General features: G+C 33.4%; 2 protein-coding genes across 2 annotated transcripts; both read right to left on the bottom strand.

Moving 5' to 3' along the window:
• Window positions 1-2,846: 2,846 nt before the first annotated feature.
• LOC131598006 (uncharacterized) lies at window positions 2,847-7,166 on the bottom strand. The gene is made up of 5 exons (XM_058870659.1): window positions 6,965-7,166; window positions 6,712-6,812; window positions 5,108-5,185; window positions 4,918-4,969; window positions 2,847-3,850 (listed from the first exon to the last, which is right to left on the bottom strand). Exons 1-5 carry the CDS (start codon window positions 7,164-7,166, stop codon window positions 3,783-3,785), a joined length of 501 nt encoding a protein of 166 aa, XP_058726642.1. The 3' UTR covers window positions 2,847-3,782.
• Window positions 7,167-17,581: 10,415 nt separating this feature from the next.
• Window positions 17,582-20,016, bottom strand: LOC131598005 (uncharacterized). The gene is made up of 11 exons (XM_058870658.1): window positions 19,879-20,016; window positions 19,533-19,800; window positions 19,353-19,443; window positions 19,142-19,296; window positions 18,973-19,063; window positions 18,737-18,893; window positions 18,488-18,631; window positions 18,249-18,311; window positions 17,997-18,167; window positions 17,837-17,896; window positions 17,582-17,746 (listed from the first exon to the last, which is right to left on the bottom strand). The coding sequence occupies exons 1-11, from the start codon at window positions 20,014-20,016 to the stop codon at window positions 17,582-17,584; spliced, it is 1,503 nt and encodes a 500-aa protein (XP_058726641.1).

Below are 20,016 nucleotides of genomic sequence, written 5' to 3'. Positions count from 1 at the left end.
CTATAAAAGAAGTTACATTCTACAATTATGGCAAAGAGGATTACATAAAAGTAAAAGGAAAGTTCCTTAAGAGAGAATATTCAAGGGAAAGAGATGAAAGTAGAGAGAAGAAAACTAATAAAGACACATCTACAGGTTCCACGTGATAGTGGAATTTACATTGTTTATGATGATAATTTCATAAATCTTGCATGTTAGGATTTAACTTGGATTAATGATTATGGAGTCTTGTACCATGTTACTCTTGAACATTACTTCTTCTCATATTATACTTTTTTTTTAATTTATTTTGGCACAACAAAATATGAAATTAATAAGTTTGTAAGATTTTTGGTAAGAGAGATGTTGGGGTTGATACAGGTATTAGATGCAAAGTTCAATTGAAGAATGTTAGACATATTTTAAGATATTTGTGTCAACTTGATTTCGGTCAAAACTTTGGGTATTGAGGGTTATCACACTTACTGTAGCGGTGATATATGTAAGATCACCAAAGGATCACTAGAGACAGCAAAGGAGAAAACTTGCATTACTCTTTAAAAAATGCTTATATATCTATACAAGGAGGAGGAAAATAAAGTTGAAAACACATCTAGTGGTTTATGGCATACACGTCTTGGTCACTTAAATGAGAAAGGACTCAACATCCCTATGAATAAAATTTTTCTTATGGTAAAAGGTACATCTCTAAAAACTTGCAATCATTACTTTTTTGGCAAACAACATAGAGTTTACTTTCATGGCTCTAGTCCTCATTTGAGGCCAAATATTTTAGATTTAGTTCACACTGTTGTTTGCATGATGAATGGTAAATCTCTTAGTTGTGCATCATTTATTGTTATTTTTATTATGAAGCACTCTAAAAAAATGAGCTTTTGTTTTTAAATCTAAAGACCAATTACTTAGTGCCTTCAAGCACTAAGTAATTGGTCTTTAGATTTAAAAGGAAGCAAATTGAAATGTATCAAAAAAGATAATGATGGAGCATACAAAGGTACATTTGGAGAGTATTGCAAATAACATTGAATAAATCTTGATAATACTTTTCAAATATGCCTTACCAATGTTAAAGAAGAGCTTGTTTGATGATTGAAAAAAAGACTGTGCATATTCAAGTAGGCACAATGACAGTGGTACCACAAGTTTGATTATTTCATAGAGAATAATGGGTATGGTATATCTATTACTAACCATTGTGTGTTTGTGATGGAATTATCAAATGATGATTTTATTATTCTCTTGTTATAAGTTAATAACTTGCTGATTGTTGGTCATGACACTAAGAAGATTTAAAATCTTGAGAAAAACTTAAGCTGGTAACAATGAAGGACTTGGAACTTGTACAAAATATTCGTGGAATGAGGATTTCACATGATAGTAAAAAATGGTAAGTCATGTTGTCTCAACACAATTACATTGAGAAGGTGTTGGAGATTAACATGTTCGCTTCAAAACAGATGTTGCAGTAGCTGTGCCAATAAAAACCACAACGTGGCATGTTAAATTATTGTATCCATAAGGAATGTATTGAATTCGTACAAGGACACGGTGATTCATCTTGTGAATTCAACGCAATTAGTGCATAATGATAACAAGGAGTGTGTAAAGCGCGGTTGGTTAGATTGTGTGTTTAGTAGTAAATCTAAATACGCTAACTGACAGTGAACATATTTAATCATAAAAGCAATTAAGTTTCTATTTTGAATCATCTACCCATATATGTGAATAATCACATGACTAATCCTTTAATGACCCCATTTTAATTATGAAATTTTATAAAATACATAATTACAACCTCGCAACCCACAATATACAAGGAGTCTTTAATTGCAAGGAAACTCATTTTGTCAGAAGGAGCCCCCTATATGCTAGGAGTCTCCGATCACAACGTCAAAGGTTTTATGAAACATAAAATAAGAAGACAATTTCACAAGACACAAAATTACAACCTTACAAATTCCATATCCTAGGAATCTCTAATCGCAAGGCAACCGACTACTTTAGAAGTAACCTTCCATATTCATGTACATTGCATCTCATATCATGACCATTAGTCATCATTACATTTGTTTGCATTAATCAATTTGTTGGATTAAGTTTTTTTCATTAAATACTTTTTCTCATTAAAATTGGTTCATTAACATTATTTTTCTATGTGTACATTCTTCGTGCTATTATATTTGGATATTTTTGTTTGTACTTGGTTATACTCGAGGTTTTTTGGATATTTTGTTTGGTCGTATGTGATATTTTTCTTCAGTTTATATATGTCCGCTCGTATATTCTTATTCTTTTGAAATTGCTCAAGTGTTTATCCAACAATTGTTGAGATGTGACATGTTTGACATATATGTAAAATTACCTGTTAGTTATACTTGTTTACTATTGTTTAATTTATCATCATCATCGCTGCAATGTTGTTACATATCTCGTTTTATCAGCCTCTTTCTTTTTTATTTTGTAAAAGGGAAAGAAGTGTTTTAGAGATTATACTATGTTCATGCTCACGAACTTAACTTTGTGAAATGACTCAAATATTCATTTTTGAAAAGCATAAAAAATGGGAAGATTGAGATTGCTCATTGGGTAACACTATTAGAAATACACGTATTTCCTGCGGAGTTACCTGCGGATTTTTGCTAAATTACTGCGGTTTTATGTCTCCAGCTAAAACCTTAATATTTTTCGCAGGTAATTCCGCAGCTAAATCCGCAGGAAGTAATTCGCAGATAAATCCACAGGTAAATCCGCAGCTAATTCCGCAGGTAAATCCACAGGAAATGTATATCCGCAGGAAATTTCTTTCTCGAATTAAATAAATTTTTTATTTTAATAAACTTTTGAACCAATATATATATTTAAATAACTATAATATAAAATAAAATTGCCAACATACAAGGTACATAGGCAATGCTATTCGGTTCAATACAATACCAACAGTGAGGCACCTCTTATACAATTCATGCCATTTCCAAATAAGCCAGATATTAATATATGCAAGAATCAATAAACAAGCCAGAGACTAATCAATCCTAACCTAACTGTCAAATAGCCACAAACTGACTCAGATTCCCTAACTGACTAATCAGTCCATGTTTCTAACCTTTCAATATATTATTGAGCATATATGATATATTATAATTGTCAAATTCAAAGTTCTTATTAAATAAATCAGCTCTATAATATTTTAAAACCACTTTTACCAAATAATTTCAATTGAACGTATACATTTTCTTTCAGGAACCAAATAAATTAGTTAGATTGTAATTTAAGTTTATAAAACATAAGTTAATAGTTGCAACAACAACAACCAATTATTTGTTTTTACTAAGTGGGATTGACTAATGGATCAAATTCCATTTTTCAAGGTATAATACTTGATTTAACTAATTAGGAAGTTGAAATTTTATAGAGATCTAATTAATATTTTGACTAATGTGTAAAGTTCTTTCAAAATATTTCAAACTTTTCAATAGAGACGTTGCTTGTCAATTTCACAGCCACAAGAAATTTAATGCAAAATCAGACTCAATAATATCCAGCTTGGTTGCAGACCAAGTGTACCGGCAGTTCTCATAGGACAACAATTCATAGGTGGTAATGATGAAGTTATAAGTCTCAATGTTCAAAACAATTCATAGGTTCTTTTAAAGGCTAGAGCTATATATCTTCGGTAGTTTATATATATTTATATATTGCAATAATGATATGAAAATCTCCTATGAGTAATCTTGTTATTTCCAAAAGGTTGAAAATAGAAAAACAAAGATGAACCTGAGCTTCTATTGATGCTTTCTTGCTTTCCCCCCACAATCCAAAAAGGTTGAAAATAGATTGCTTCTTGTATGCCCTGTTCAAAACATCATGAAGTAGACCAATTCAATTTCTAAAAACGATTATAACTAGACCAGTTCATGGCCCATAGTAGAAAGCATATAGGAATGAGAGATATAATTATCTCAAATAACTTTGAACCCATTGTTTAATATCAGAGATGAGATGAATGTGGTAGAATTCTATTGATGCATAACACTTAATACTAATCTCTATATATTATTAACAAATCATAATAATAAAGTATCAAATTTCATATTAATAACAAAGATGAATGTGCATGTGCTGGAATTCCAGTCTGATGCAAAGTATTGAGTAATGACTTGATGCATAATAGTAATAGTATGCATTCTTTAATAACAAACTGGAAAATATAAATGTATTACAACCATTAATTTTTTTTCGAAAAAGACATGAAAATTTAGTAGCCATTAATCTTCATCGTCACCATCGCCATTGGAATCATCTTCATCTTCATTTTCTTGCATCATTGGCAAACTAACCTCTTCACATCAACTTCATCATCTTCATTTTCCTGCAACACTTCTTGTTCCTGATTCGAAAGTATATTTGTTGCAACGTGATTGTGGCCACCCTCCTTGTAAGACATCAATTCCTATAACCTGCCACTACCACTCCTCCTAGTCTTCCCTAAAATGTTTTGAAGGGCTGCAAACCCTTCCTGAGAGTTTCCCGTTCCTTTGAGCATGACCCACACTCTCACTTTTTAAATTTCATACATGATTAGCGTCATACTACATATCTAGGCTTCTAGGTATTAAAGGTCATTAATTAACAGGAGAAAGAAAATCACTGGCAAATTAATGTCCCCAAATAACTGCGGCAGTATAGCATATGAAATGCTCTTTACCTGAACAAACCAATTTGATACTTGCTATTCTATTTTCTTAAATTTAACACTATTCTGCTATTTGCTTTGCATAAATATAATATACCCTCGGCATCTTTTTCAAAGAATATAAATTGTGAAGCACTCAACAAATCTTTTTTTCCGATTTAACATGAATTAACACTTAACGTGTTAGGAGAACTCAAAATACACATAGAAAATAATTGACAAACCTGCAGCTTCCAATTGCTTCTGAAGTTCTTGGCATATTGCATCATTTTCAGCCTATAAGGTAAAATCAATAAAGAATGAAAAAGCCATAACATAACACTATTTGTTAAAATTAAACGAGCAGCTATAAACTATTGCCAAACAATAATATATAAAGACCAGTCAGTGAGCTGAGAGTTTCTTAGTTCTTACTTGTAGTTCTGCAATCCTCTTAAGCTGTGCTTCTTCACCTGTCTCAGATATTGGAAGCGATGCAACCAATGCATCAAACTGCAGAAGAAACAGCAGATACATTTCAACGGACCCCGTGTTAGATTTCAAATAGAAGAAGTGTTTAAGATAGAAAATAGAATGCAGGATGCATAATGAGGTATAGCTGGACAAAATAAGAATTATTAGAAGAGCAGATTATTCAGCCCACCGTGAATAGCATAGTCTATTTTCATAGTTTAGTGATTCAACTCTTAATGCATTTGAAATAGAAAATTATTCACCAATTCTACAACACTACATAACCATATTTAACGCTTCTTAGAAACTTTCTAAACATAATTCAAACACCAACATATTGGTTCCTTTTTATTGCGGATTAAAATACCTGCTTAGCGGATTAAATTGATAATTAAATGCAGTGCTTAACTTTATGTTACACTTAGATGTTCTGATGAATGCAGTGCTTAACTTTATGTTATTGAACCATATAAATATTTATATATTTTCTTTCTATCTTAATCATGTGCAATTATAACCATAGGATGACATTTACGTATAGTATTATTGAATGTATCTTTTGAACCATACTACAGTGAGAGTATTACTTATAACATGACTAAAGAATTATATACAAAAGTTAACTATAACTATATACCCCTCTACAAGTTTAATATAGCATAGATTAGAGATAAATGACCCTTTTAACCATTCAAATTCAAACATGGGAAAGCTTCAAAGCCTTCATATATGCAATCACCTGCTCCTTCCTTCTATTCTATCCTATAGGTATGCATGTTCCCACCCACTTTCTTGCTTCACACCATTGAATACTAATTCACCTATATAACAACAAACTCTGTCAAACATTTGCATTGATCATACCATACATACTTTTTCTTGAGCCAACAAAATATGATGAGAGATAGAATTCATATATAACTCTACCTTGCTTTTAGGCCAAAGCTTCCTAAATACTCAGTACACAGATTGGGAATAGCGCAGTTCAATCTTTCTGATAATAACAATCTTTTTGTCATTGAAGAATCTGATTTCAAAAATTCCTTACTAATAGTTACCACTAAAATATCAGAATGTGTAGGCTGAATTAACAGTTTAAATTCGTTAATGAATATATAGGTCATTCATAAAACATTAAATATAATAGCAACACATGCATACTTATCACTCACTGTGAAGATGATGAACCAACTGCGAGTAAGATTTCAAATAATTTCATGATGAGTTCAACAGGAAGAATTTGGACAGTTGCAGCTAGTGTTGGAGTTGTAGAAGCCTTGAAAGACCAAGGCTCGTGTAGATGGAATTATGGATTAAGAACAGCTCAACATCATGTTAAAAATCAGTTTGAGCTTTTGAATTCTGCTAACATATTATTTCAGTCTTTTGATTCCTTGTTCAATAATGAATTAAAAGGCTTTTTGGGTAAGAGGGAATAATACAACTAAGAGGTTAATGTTTTTCATGTCCATAGTCATAAGCTCAATTTTATCTTCTATTATTATAATAGCTTATATAATAAGTGCTTATATTGATTAAGATGTAAATAAAGATGCGTAACTTACGATATTGAAGGGAGATGACCAGCAATGCAACGCCGCACCAGTATGAACAACTTCAACCGAATTTGATGCAAAGGTTAGTGACTGTGTCTTCCCAAAAGTTCCTGGTAACAACCCCATAAATCGACATATATTATCATCTCAAGACAGTACCACTATGATTTTATCCACAATTATCATCAGAACAAGCAACAGGAGCAAGAAAGTCGAACGGAAAAGCAAGCAAAACGACATTAGTAGGAACACAGATGAATACCTGAGTTGAAGTGTGAAGATGAAGAAGAAGACGGCGCTAGGGTTCGCGAAATCGTGCTCCGGCGAGGTTGCGGCAACAAAAATCGGGTTACGGCGAGGTTGTTTTTAGGTTTTCCAATTTTGTTTGAAGGAGCTGATACTGTAGACGTTGCAGGAATTGATACTATTAGTGGTTTAACAATTATTAGTTTAAAATATAACATTACTAATGTATAAATTATGTCTGTTTCAAATATAAAAAAGTTAAATTTAGTGTCCTATTGGTAGAGACTTGAATTTTAATCTTTATCAGATTTTTTTTATAATTTTATTCTTTAAAAATTTTAACAAAAATTAAAATTATGTTTAGAAAAAATATAAATATATATAATTTGCAACAAAATCCGCAGGAAACGTTCCTGCGGAATTATGTATTGTGGTTTAATTTTATAAAATTAGATTTCCGCAGCAAAATCCGTAGAAACTTTTCCTTCGAAATTACCTGCGGAATTTCTCTTATAGTCAGATTTTTTGGAGGAACTATATATTCCGCAGCAACATCCGCAGGTATTTCTGCGGAATTTTCTGCAAATTTCTTATCCGCAGCAGAATTTATTTTATTTAATAAAGTGGCAGAAAAATTCGCAGGTATACCTGCGGAAAATTTTCCACAGGAAATTCCGCAGGTAATACATGTATTTCTAGTAGTGTAAATTAATGTACATGTTAAATTGTTATGACGCTTTGTCGTAGCTAGTTTGATCGTATTTGAGGTCTCACGCAAGTCCTACACTCATTCTAGTTTAAAAATCAATTTTCATGCATAATATGATAGTTTGACTAAAGTAAACTTTAATTATATCGAGTCAATAATATTGCTGAATCGATTCAAGCATTTTAGTCAACATGAATCATGATAATTATATGAATTGAGTCATGTAAATTAAGTTTTCAGAAATTTAGTTTTTGGAAATATGACTCGAGTCATGCTTCTCATTTATTTATTTAATTGAGTCAATTAAATTTTTATGAGTCACATTTCAATTTGGGAAATGTGACTAGATTCAAAGTTAGCCATTAATCAATTCATGATTGTATTTTTCAATTCCATTTTCAATTATGGAAATGTGACTCAAGTCATGTGATTTTATGATTTGAGTCACATGACTTGACTAATGGCTCGAGTCACAGCTTGAAAAGTTTAGTTGTTTTTGTTACTTTATTGGATTTATTACATGTTGTTGACACGAATCATTAATTATTTTTCACACTAATTTTGTGCATTTTCTCAAGCACATATAAAAGGCTTTAATGTCATTTTACTAAGCAATCAGATTTTACTTTTGAAAATTAATATTCCTGAAGAAGTGAAAACATCAAAGTGTTTGATTGTTGCACAATTTAGAGAATGTGAGTTTGTGAGAGGAATCATTAATATTCTAATGTGTTTGTGAATTGTTCAAAGAAGAAGATGATTTGTAAATCTTGTATTGATTGTCCAAAGAAGAAAAACAAGTGTCTTCTTCATAAGTGTTGGAGTTTGTTGCTTTCATCTTCCAATCAAGGACATGTTCAAGGTTTTAGAGTAAATTTTGAAGATGTTGCAGCTGAAGTGGAGATTAATATCTTGAACAGTTAAAGGTGTTGAAGTTAGGACCAAGAAAAAGATCATGACTTAAAACTTGGTTAGCTGGGTTGCAAATTGAAGAAGATCTCGAAAAAAACACTAGATTGCTTAAGTGTTCTATTTTGGAGTAATTTATGTGATATTTTTAGAGTGTGTTTGGATGAGGTAATTGGAAATTTTAAAGGAATTTAAAATTCAAAGCAATTTAAACGATTCAATTGAAATCCATTTATTTTTAAATTGTTTTGTTTGGATGGAGTATTAAGTTAATTCATTTTTAGATTTTTGAGGTTATTTTTAGAAAATTTAAAATTTTTGGACAAAATAAAAAAAATTAAAAAGTAGGGACCAATTTGTAATTTTTAAAAATTTGAAGGAATAAATTATAAATTTTAAAAATTCTTAAAGACTAATTTGCAATTTTTGGAGTAAATTTTGTAATTTTGGAAAATATGAGAACCAATTTGTAAAATTTGAAGAAATAATATTAACAAATACATTATATAAAGTATGAGAGGAATTTCAAATTCTTTAGTTTTTGGTGTCATTTCAAAATAATTAAATTTAACTTACATAAAATACTCTATAAATTTCCATTATTTTAACAATTCTTCATTTTTGTATCCAAACAATAAATTTTGTTCAAATCATTTTAAATTCCCTCAAAACATTACATTATTTCATTAAAATGTTTCATCCAAATATTGAGGTTCTTATTCATTTATTTGAACTACTTAATTCATACAATGTTAGTTTTCTTTTCAATGTCTTTTGGTTTTTATTTCAAACTAGTGTGATACCCGTGCATGCGCACGGGTACGTGTTGGTGCCGTGTCATTTGGGTCAATTTATAATTTTTTGTCTACCTAAAATTTTTTGTAAATATTTTTTAGGGTCTGATAAATAATTCTTTGAATATATTTTGATTATGCATACCTATTAAACTTCAATTTATTTTGAATTGTATTTAATCCCGGTAATAATAATTTTTTGTGTAAAATATTTATTTGTGTACCAAAAATGTAAATATGTTCTATTTATACTATTTAATAAAATGGAATGCATAAGGTACTACATGATGAAGGGTCCATGCATCACAAATATATCACGTGTGTTATAATTATTAACTAATATATTTAATGAATCCCAACAGTTATAGAAAGTTTTTGGAAACATAATAGGATACCAAGAGTCAGTAGTGGTACACTGCATTTTGTCTCTTTTGTTTACAGACTTTAGAAGTACTTCCGAAATAGAAGGTTCCTAGGTTGTTTGTCATTTTGGTACGGTTTTGCTTACTACTTCACAGAGCACAACAATGGCGAGGTCCGACCGCAAAGTGGAAGATGAAAGGTACTTTTATGGTGTTTTTTTCATTTCTAACAGTGACACTTCATCTTTCTTCTTGCATGTGTGTTTTCGTTCTCGATTTTGTTTTTCCTGCTAGTTTTAGAAAGAAGTCTGTAATATATAATCGGTATTAGAATATGGTAGTTGTTCATGCATTGTTTTTGTTTGGTACCCATTTGTGTGGTGGGTCTTGTAATATATAATAGGTATTAGAATCTGGTAGTTGTTCATGCATTGTTTTTGTTTGGTACCCATTTGTGTGGTTTTGTTGTTTTTGTAGATTTACCGATTATCCATTTGATTGAATCACATTGCTAATAATGTTTGGTATGCATGCAGTTGCTCATCTAAGAAGGTTGTCAGTATGTATGATTCCAAGTTAAAAGAACTATATGCTGACTACCTTTATTATGAGGAAGAGCATGAGGAGAAGACCGGGAAGAGGTCTAAGTCGATCTCCTTTGAAGACTTTTGCTCTATTGTGGAACCCTTTTGTGTTGATAATACTAAGGATGGCGGTGATGACATCGGAATGAATAAGGAAGGAGAAGCTGTTGTTGTTGTTGACAAATCAGACATGCATACATCTGCACCCGGTGATTTCAACTGGTAAATCATTTTAAATTAGTGAGTTTTGAATTTAAGGGCTTCCTATTTTCTGGGTTTTTGTATGTTTTGATATTGTATTTATGTTATCGTGATTGTTTTTCATATGTAGTTGTTTAGAAGTTGATGGTGGGCAGGGAAATGGTGAGACTGTTGCCGGAGAGGGTTTAAAGGCCAAATCGAGGAAGGCTAAATTTGTGTAAGTATTCTGTTTTTAGGACATTTATTTGGTTTATTTGAAAGACAGCCGTTAATGTTTTTGATGATACTCTAGATATGCTAGCTCAGATGAGGAGTATGAAGGTCTGTTTGAAAAATATAGTGTAAATCAGTTGCAAGTTGTCAAATTATTGAAGGATCCTTCTGTCGATGACCGTAGCTCTGATTCGAATAGTGATAAGTCAGGGGATGAAGGATACGATGTGTACTACACTTGGAAGCTTGAGGTTAAAGACGGACAGAGCATGCAGACTAATGTGCAGGTAATACTTTAGTACTGTGAGTTTATATGTGTTATGATATAATAGATATGGACAATGATTTTACAATTTATATGTTTTCGTTGCAGTCTTTTCCTGCCTGTGTTTCAAAACACTACCTGCTGTGGAATCAAAGAGGCATTGAGCTTATAGATGAAGATACTCGGAGGAGTTATTATGAGGAGATTGGCTGGCCAATGTGAAACGAAAAGCCGTTTAAAAGGGAAAAATTTATGGCTGGAGGATGGCACGAGTATATGAAGAACAGGGATGTCCGAACTGGAGATACCTTGTGGTTCACCATAGAGACTCCTCCGAGACGGCTATATGTTACGTTGATCAAGGGGTAGGGCGTTTTGGATCTGGACTTGTAATATTGACCGTGTTTTGTTTTTTGGTAATATGTATGGCTTGAACAGTGTGGTTGGTTTTAGAGTTGTTAATTTTGGGTGTGCTGCAGGGGAAGTTAATGTATTTTTTTATCTTCCTGTGAACAATTATATAACAATTGTGAATGCAGTTTTCTTTGTATTAAATGATAATATACATGTGTTATCCTTATGGTAGTGTTTTTGTTTTGAATGAATTATATTATTGACTCAAGTTCCCATAGATTATTGTTCTTGAGTAATATAAAAAGAAGTTCTAATAATACTATTACATTTATATGTGATTTTTTTTATTGACCTAAAAGTGGAATGATAATTTGTTAGTTTGGGAATTATTTCTATGTTCTAAAGATTTTTATATTGTTGGAGTTATTTATTGGGTGTGTTTATTAGTTTTAACATAACGTTTAACGTTTGGAATTAAGTTTCTATTGAAAAGAATGACCACATTAAGTATTTCGGTGGTTGTAATAGAGGAATGGTCAGGTGTGAGTAGTAATGGGCTTTTAGTGTCATTACTGATGAATAGAGTAATATATTACTTCATATGACGTAGGAAACGTTTTGTTGGTTTGGATACGTTACATTGTTTCGTTTTTAAATATAAGGTTTATGCCCTCAAAGGTTTTACGACTACTTTTTCAGTAGTTTGGTTGAGGAATGACCGAAATGGGTGAGAACAGTTCAATGATTTCTGGTGGAAGGTGATTTTCTGCGTGTAAATTTGATTTGTAATGTTGACGGGATGATCAGCTAATGTTGATACACAATTGTTTATTTCTATTTGCATGTTCATTTGATGATTCACGTTTTATTAGAAATTATATACTGATTATGAATAGTCTTTGTTTAGCAGGAATGCAGCGAAGATGGAATTTGAAGAAACATGGGATAGGCTGAAAAATGAAGTTTTCATAAAGAGGGTGTTGGAGGAGAGGCGGATTCAGAAAGAATGGAAGAGAAGTTGGGAAATGCTGAACATTGGGAGTGAGGTTAACAGGACGCCTGGCAGTGGTCGTAGAAGAAGTGCTCGTTTATGGGGCCAAATAACTGGGAAAGAGGTTGTCGTTGAAAGATCCACTGATGGGAAACATGATTACAGTTTGGCGAGTGGAGATGTGGCTGACAGGAGGTATTCTCCTGTTATGAATGCAAAAGAAAAGAGGAGCAGGAGGGTGGAATCCATTGATACCAAGGAAGAGGATGGACACAAATACTATTCCTGGTGTAAGGTTATTGATTCTGTCAAAGTAGCTTCTGAAAGTGTGCTTGTAAGTATATTAAGTTAGTTATGTTTGGGTTAAGTTTTGTCAAACATTCTGGTTTTTGAATTTCCTCTACTTCTATTTAAGTTGTATGGTTAAAGATGATAGATTATATGCCATTGTTGCAGCAATTTCCTCAAGAAGTCGTCCGCAACTGCTTGGACAAGCGCTATATGCGCGTCTTGTTTTGTGATTCTGACTTCAAAAGGGTATTCAAGTGTAAGCTTCATTATTCCAAGAGAGAGTATTGCGTTGAGAGATATCTTTGGAAGGGTTGGTGCGAATTTGTGAAGGAAGGATGCATTCAAGATGGTGACCGGCTGAGATTTGTAATCCGCGACAAACCTTGTACATCAGTGCAACCTGGGTGGATAATTGTGGTCAACCGATCCAGGGTGGATAATTGTGGCAGTGGTCAACCGATCCAGGGTGGATAATTGTGGTTAAATTAAAGGGCAAGATGGTAGTGGAAATATGAGTGTGTTATGTAATGAGAGTTTTAGTAATGATTGTGTGACAATATTATGTATTAGTCGTGGGGTTGTGTTTGTTTTTTGTTGTCAGAAGCTTGATGTAATTTTAACACAATACTTTATGTTTCATATCAGTTGTTGGATAAGTCTTATAATATGTTTTATATAATATTAAGTTTATTGTGTGGTTATTATATTAATAGATGTGTTTTAAACGATATTTTATAATGAATGTTTATAACCGAAATTAAATGTGAATGTTACAATATTGATACCATATATGTTTGTTGTTGTGTTTGGTTATATAAATAGACATAAAACCTGATTGAAACAGGAATAGTTTGCAGTGTTTTAAGTTTCATACAAACACAAGTTGTGTCGTTGGTTTCTACTAAATGGATAAAACAGGAATTCTCATTCATTCCAGATAGATTGATTGTTTTTTAATTGGGAAAGTATGTTCACAGGTATGTATAGCATTTTCTTGAGTAAAGAATTAAGCATTGGTGTTATGTTGTTTTATATGTTAAAATTATCTCCACTCATAAATTAACTATTGTAAATTTGAAGATGTATCCTGAAATTGATCTAGAATTCACACTGAATTACGATGACGAATTAAACAAAGGTTGGACAGTGCTCAACAACCAATGTGTCCACCATGAGTTGATCTTTAATAAAGTTGGCGATCATCCGATGATAATAAGTGGGTGGTGCTTGTTAGAAGCATATTATGCTTTTCCTGCGGGCGTTATTGTTGAATTTGGTTATTATGGGGACAATAATTTTGGAATAAACTGGTTTAAAGAAGTGGCAGATTGGGTGGATTTACCGTACTTTCACAGCCGATACACATTTGATGACACCATTCATTCGTTTGTTGTTACCGTTTCTCAGTCTTCATTAAATGATGGAAAATTAGTTTAGTAACTTCTGGTCACACTTTTCAGTTTTTTTGGTTAAGGTTTAATGAAGTAATTGTGTGATTTAACAGTTTGTGTTTGTATTGCAGAAGTTGGGGTTAAATACTGCAAGAATCTTGGGAAGTTGTGGGTATGAAGCCCTTGTTTTGTGTGGGGACAGCGGTATGTCCACAACAATGAAGCCCATTTTTCATACAGGTTGATGTCGTGCGCGCCACTCCACATGGCCCGTGCATCATGTTAGATTTAACCAAGGCATACAACCTCGGATGAAGAGCATGGTCTGGTATTTCAGCACAGATGATGTTGTCAATGTCCGATGGTGTGGGGTATTTGCTCTGAGGATGTAAGAAAATCAAAATATGTGCGTGTGGCAATCCCCTCTTCTGAAATTCAATAGTGTACATAACTATAAATGTACCAGTTAGTTAATATGTAATTTCAATTTAAGAAGAAGATGTTAATTACTTAAAAGAACATAAAAAAGCATACTTACATGACAAAACTTTCCCTAGAACATGCTTTTTTGTTATATCTGCAATGAGTTCGTCAAATTTGATTTTGAAGACTTTAGTAATAATATCTGGTCGATCGTGTGGTTGTAACCCAGTTTCGGACAAGGCACGGATAATTTCTGGCCATGTTGGATTGCAAGTAAATGTAATGAATAGGTCTGGAAAACCCAATCTACTTGAAATTGCCATTCCGTCAAAATACAGTTGATCCATATATCTTTTTCCCCCAGCAAAAGATGACGGCAAGACAACTCGCTTTCCCCGCTTTTGTTGTTGTCTGCTATCATCGTTATTGCATTCATCTGTCAACCTGTTATATTTTCCCACTCTTAATTTTGATTGATTATTTCGCAACCAGTTCAGCCTTTCAGATTCCATCATACAATAACCATCGACCAAGAACTGTTGAAACAGACGGCGTGAGTGTAGCAAAGTTTTTGCCTCCTCGCTACGGTCTTGTAACCTGTATGAAAGCCAGTCCTTGATGCTCTGACGATTTTGTCTAGTAACCTCAGTTTCGTGGCGATATCTATGCAATATATTTTTCCTATAACCATCTTCACCATACGCAAATATGAGAGGGTATTGATATGCCGAATATGCTGGATGAAACTCATCAATACGTTGCAAACCACCATTGCGTGCTTGAATAATAATGTCCCTATTACAAGCAGAATCAATGTCTACCACAATTAGTGCAGCAACTTCTGAAACCGTTGGTCTGTTATACACGCGTCCATCCTCAGGTCTATCACATATAACCCTCAGTTTTAAGTCTAAGAATGCATTATCGTCCAGGACATCCCTCGCCATTCTAAAAACTTTAGCATGAATATTGAACTCATCTAACATGATCTTCAAATTCTGAACAGTGTTCTTGTCAATTTCAGTATTGTCTATGCGCATTTTATGCGACGTTAAAAATAAATATAGGTAACGATCACGAAGAAATGAACTATTTGTGGAATATTAGAAATACCTGAAACACTTCATTCTATTAGTAACTTCATTATCTGTGTCATAGATATATAGCTTAGCATATTGCGGACGGTCTCTAGTTTCTGGTAGTAGAGTACCTATTCGATGACAGGTTTGATCGTGCAGTCTCAAAGTTAGCGGTCCTCCTGTCTTTGAATATGTGGTGTCAAATTTCATTCCAGGAGAAGTAAACGAAAACATTGAGTTGTATGTTCTAATATTATTTTGATAATTTTTGCTCTCGGTAGATGTTTTATTAAATAGCAGATGTCTCAACAGTGGCGGTGGCTCTTCAAGTAAAGGTACAACAATTTTACCACCGCGACAACAGCGATGGAATGTCGGAACATGTCCCTTTTTGGTTTTACCGGCACGTTCTTGAAGCCACATGTGTGCATGACAATATGTACATTCCCATATTTGATCCCCTATATGAGAATATTCTGCAGATTTTGAAATTAATATAGTGTCATTTCTGATCTAAATATTTGATATGCTGTTGAAATGTTTATTCTTTGTAACATTACCTTGTAAATTTGAATCTGCTAAGGGTGCTTGTTCCATATCATCCTCAGAGTCCAAAGTATTGGATGAGCTGCAATCATCCTCGGAGTTAGACAGTGGCACTTGGGAATATTGTGTTTCAGGTTGTATGACAGAAAACTTCCTATTCTCCAATATGAGCCTTCTTCTCTTGCGAGCATCAATTGAATGAGCTCTATCTTGTACATTTGGAATAGAAACTGGGGAGACTGTACTTGGGGATGGGGCACTGCTGGGATGACCACATGATGATTTCTTATTTTGCAATATCAGCCTTCTTTTCTTCCTTGCATCACTTACATCAGTTTTATCTACCAAGTTTTGAGAATGATCTGATTCAGTGTATTGCGCATCTCTCTTCTCCTTCATTCTAAGTCTTCTACTTTGTCTAGCAATAGAAGAGTTAGTATGACTGGTTTGTTCATTAGTTTCTATCATATTTCCTAAAGATAGCTACGATGCCAGTAAGTAGTCCTAAGAAGAATATGAGTGGACCAATTATATAGATCAATTCCAATTACAGTATTAAACTGTATGGATTCTACAATATAAAACTGTATGGATTCAAATTACTCAAGTGATAACAGCTGTTATGAAACAAACAGATATAATATTAATGGGGTATGTTGGAAAGTTGATTGGGATGAGGCAATAAGTGAAGTATTATCTGCTATATACTTTATACAATGCAAATGGAAGGTCTTGTCATTATAATTTCCAAACGTTATGTACAATCTTTATATTACCTATTATAACAGTCCTTATTAATGAGAACATGAATGGACATTAACATATTTCTAACTCTCATGTGTACCTTTATTTAAATCAATAGCTGATCCTAATCAATTCAATTGCCACAGGTGCTCAGATAAATGTCAACAAATTTAAGAGAATACATACAATGTCATATGCGCAGATATATTAATTATTATTTATAACATTCAACGGAGCATTTGGTCGGTGCATGTTAGCTGTGTTGATTTCTCAGCAAAATTGCAAGTTCCTTTTCATGTTAGTAACTTTTTAATACATTTATGACATTCAACGGAGCATTTGGTCGGTGCATGTTAGTTGTGTTGACTTCTCATTAAAATTGCAACTTCCTTTTCATGTTAGTAACTTTTTAATAATGTTGTATGTGTCTTTTACCTGTGTTGTCGTAACCAATATTTCAAATTGTGGTTGTTATTATTTTTGACAATAGTTTTTTACAATAGCATGTAATGCTAGTTTGGATATTGGAGATGAGTAAAAAACAAAGTATATCATAGCAGTAGAATAAATGATTAAGAAAAACCAGAAAAGTCTTATATTAAGATAACATAAATAAAATTACATAGTTGTTAACAAACAAAAAGGAACAGACTTACAAGTCTTATTTGTTTATGCGGCAATCCAAACAAAAAACAAATAAAGTAGAAAGGAAATAAAACATGTCCACACCATAAAACAAAAACACACCAAAACATACATAAAATTATGCAGGAACTACTAATCTATCTTCTCTAGTTTTATAATTTTCTTGAGCTTGTTTGATGAAAGTTCTCCATCACAAGTGGCATCCGAGGTGGTTGACTCGCTTGATGCGCCTGGAAAGTGTCTTTTTCCAGTAGGAGTAAGTGGATCTGTGCTGTGCGTCGAACTCACATCAAGATCCTGTTACATAAGTGAACAAACATCACACAATAATAAGGTTCATCAGTACATTAAAAGTGGAGTACATTTCACTACAGTAAATGTCCTTACAACGACAAAATTGGGTTCGGATCGAACAGTGGTCGTTGCTTCAACACCGGGTTGTTTCATCTACAAATCATTCGAAAGATATTACAAAATCAAAATATGCGCAAAGTCAGTTTATAATGAATTAAGTTGCATAAGATATGCAAACATTAAATTCAAATACTTCATCTGTGTCAAACTGATCAGCAAGCTCTTTCACAAAAGGGTCATTCTTCAATAGCATAACGACCGAGGCATTCTTCCACCGTGGTTGCCACTTAACTTTGAAAGCCATCTTGCAATCCAACATCTGATCCAATGCCAGTGGGAATTCCAAGGGATCATGAATGCCAGCCTGTAGGAGAATGCAAGGCAAAGATCAGTTAAGCCTGGCATAATTGTCTATGTTTTTCCGACACCATGTAAACGGAAATACCTTAATCATTGAATGACGCAGCTGAGAAGCAGACAATCCCAAAAGTAACTCACACTCTCGGTCCTAAAATAGAAAGTTACAGCTATTCCCGGCATGAGTAACTTCAATCTCAATCTTATACCTACATTGGCAGTATACATAGAGCACACAAACAGGTCATGGTCAGTACCTTAACGATCACACATATAAATGAAATAACATAAATCATGTAACAAGTATGTCAACCTAAAAATCTCTGCCTCAGTGAAATGTCCAGCCTCACACTCAAACGGAGGTCTGTCACCACGCGCAATACATGAGCAAGCATGACAACCACGATAATACCAGCCATACGGAGAGGCCACCGGCATTTTAGTTTCTCCAACAGTCGCACAAAATGTAATCTGCAATTATGGAACCAAAGGATAATACGATACACAGTCAAATGCAACGGAGAAATGGCAATATATACTAAATCAGAATAAATTCCCAACAACTTCCAAACATACAGTTCTAAGTTTTATGATATCCCCAATAGGCATTATAACGGCCTTTGAAAGCAATTTCTGAATAGGAGTCAACTGTTGATTTTCAGAGTACTGTGCCGAAAGCTGGGAATTGGAACCCTCCTGCCCAGACAACGTAATCATGGAATCCTTCGGAAATCTGTCAAAGGAAGACAGTAATGTAACAATCACATCGCATAAAAATGGAAACCACACAAGAGCAAATCGAGGGAGCATACCTTTCTATAAATTCTTTCATCGGCGGCAAATCGGTATTCAGACCAAGCACGGTGACATTAAACGTGTTTGACACGGACAGTGGAAACTTTCCTATACAAATAGAATGTTACATAACTTTCTATATCAAAATACGAGGATATCTAACACCAAACTTGATCAATTACTAACCCTGTTCCTTGACTTTAGCATATTGGAGCATGACAAACATAGGCCCAGAATCATCTCCGCGCTCCTGCTTGAACTTCATGAATTGTTCAGCATAGGATTCCCAAAGCGTGCAATTGATAGTATTCTCACTGAAGAAATAATACAAACTATGCCATCTACATAGTGACATAAGATATGTTTGATAAATTATACAAAAAATATAAATACAAACCCGTCGTCCCGCAACATCATGTTAATCTGCTGCTTCCGGGCACCTGATGTGGTCTGAGAATACCCAATACTTTCCACCATACCAATGACATCTAAAACACATACATCCCAAAAAAACTTAAAATGAAACAACACATAAAAAACAAATCCAGTAAAATAGAATACAGGTACAATATTCTACCTATTAGCACATCCTTGTTAAAGTTGCCGTTTATTATATCAGTAAATTTAGTAAACACCAGCGGTTTTGGCGGTATTTCCGCATTGTTATCATCCGTAACCGTTGTGCCGGCGGTAAACTTCAACATAAACTTATGAGACGAAGGTCTGAAAGCCGCAACATTAGCCTGAACCTTAAAATTGGAAACAGTGTAACTATGATCCAAGGCCATTTTTTCAGAAAATAGAGATACATGCGGTGCAGGAACAACAACATGTATGTCACCACCCTGAAAAAAAATAAAATCAGACAGACATCAAACCATAAACAATATACGAAAAAACAACCAAAGAAATCACTTCATTACCGATACATCAACAAAAATCATCTCAAAATGCTCCCTCTTGTTCGAAACAACTTTCCATTTGTGGTGCACACGAACAGAAACTTTCCAAAGTTCTTTGCTGTCATTGATGTCACATATTTTTGCTAATGGTCTTGCCAT

The sequence above is a fragment of the Vicia villosa genome, linkage group LG4, assembly GCF_029867415.1.
Source record: "Vicia villosa cultivar HV-30 ecotype Madison, WI linkage group LG4, Vvil1.0, whole genome shotgun sequence".
Taxonomy (NCBI): domain Eukaryota; kingdom Viridiplantae; phylum Streptophyta; class Magnoliopsida; order Fabales; family Fabaceae; genus Vicia; species Vicia villosa.
The sequence above is the reverse complement of the archived record's forward strand: the minus strand, read 5'-3'. Positions and strand labels throughout refer to the sequence as shown.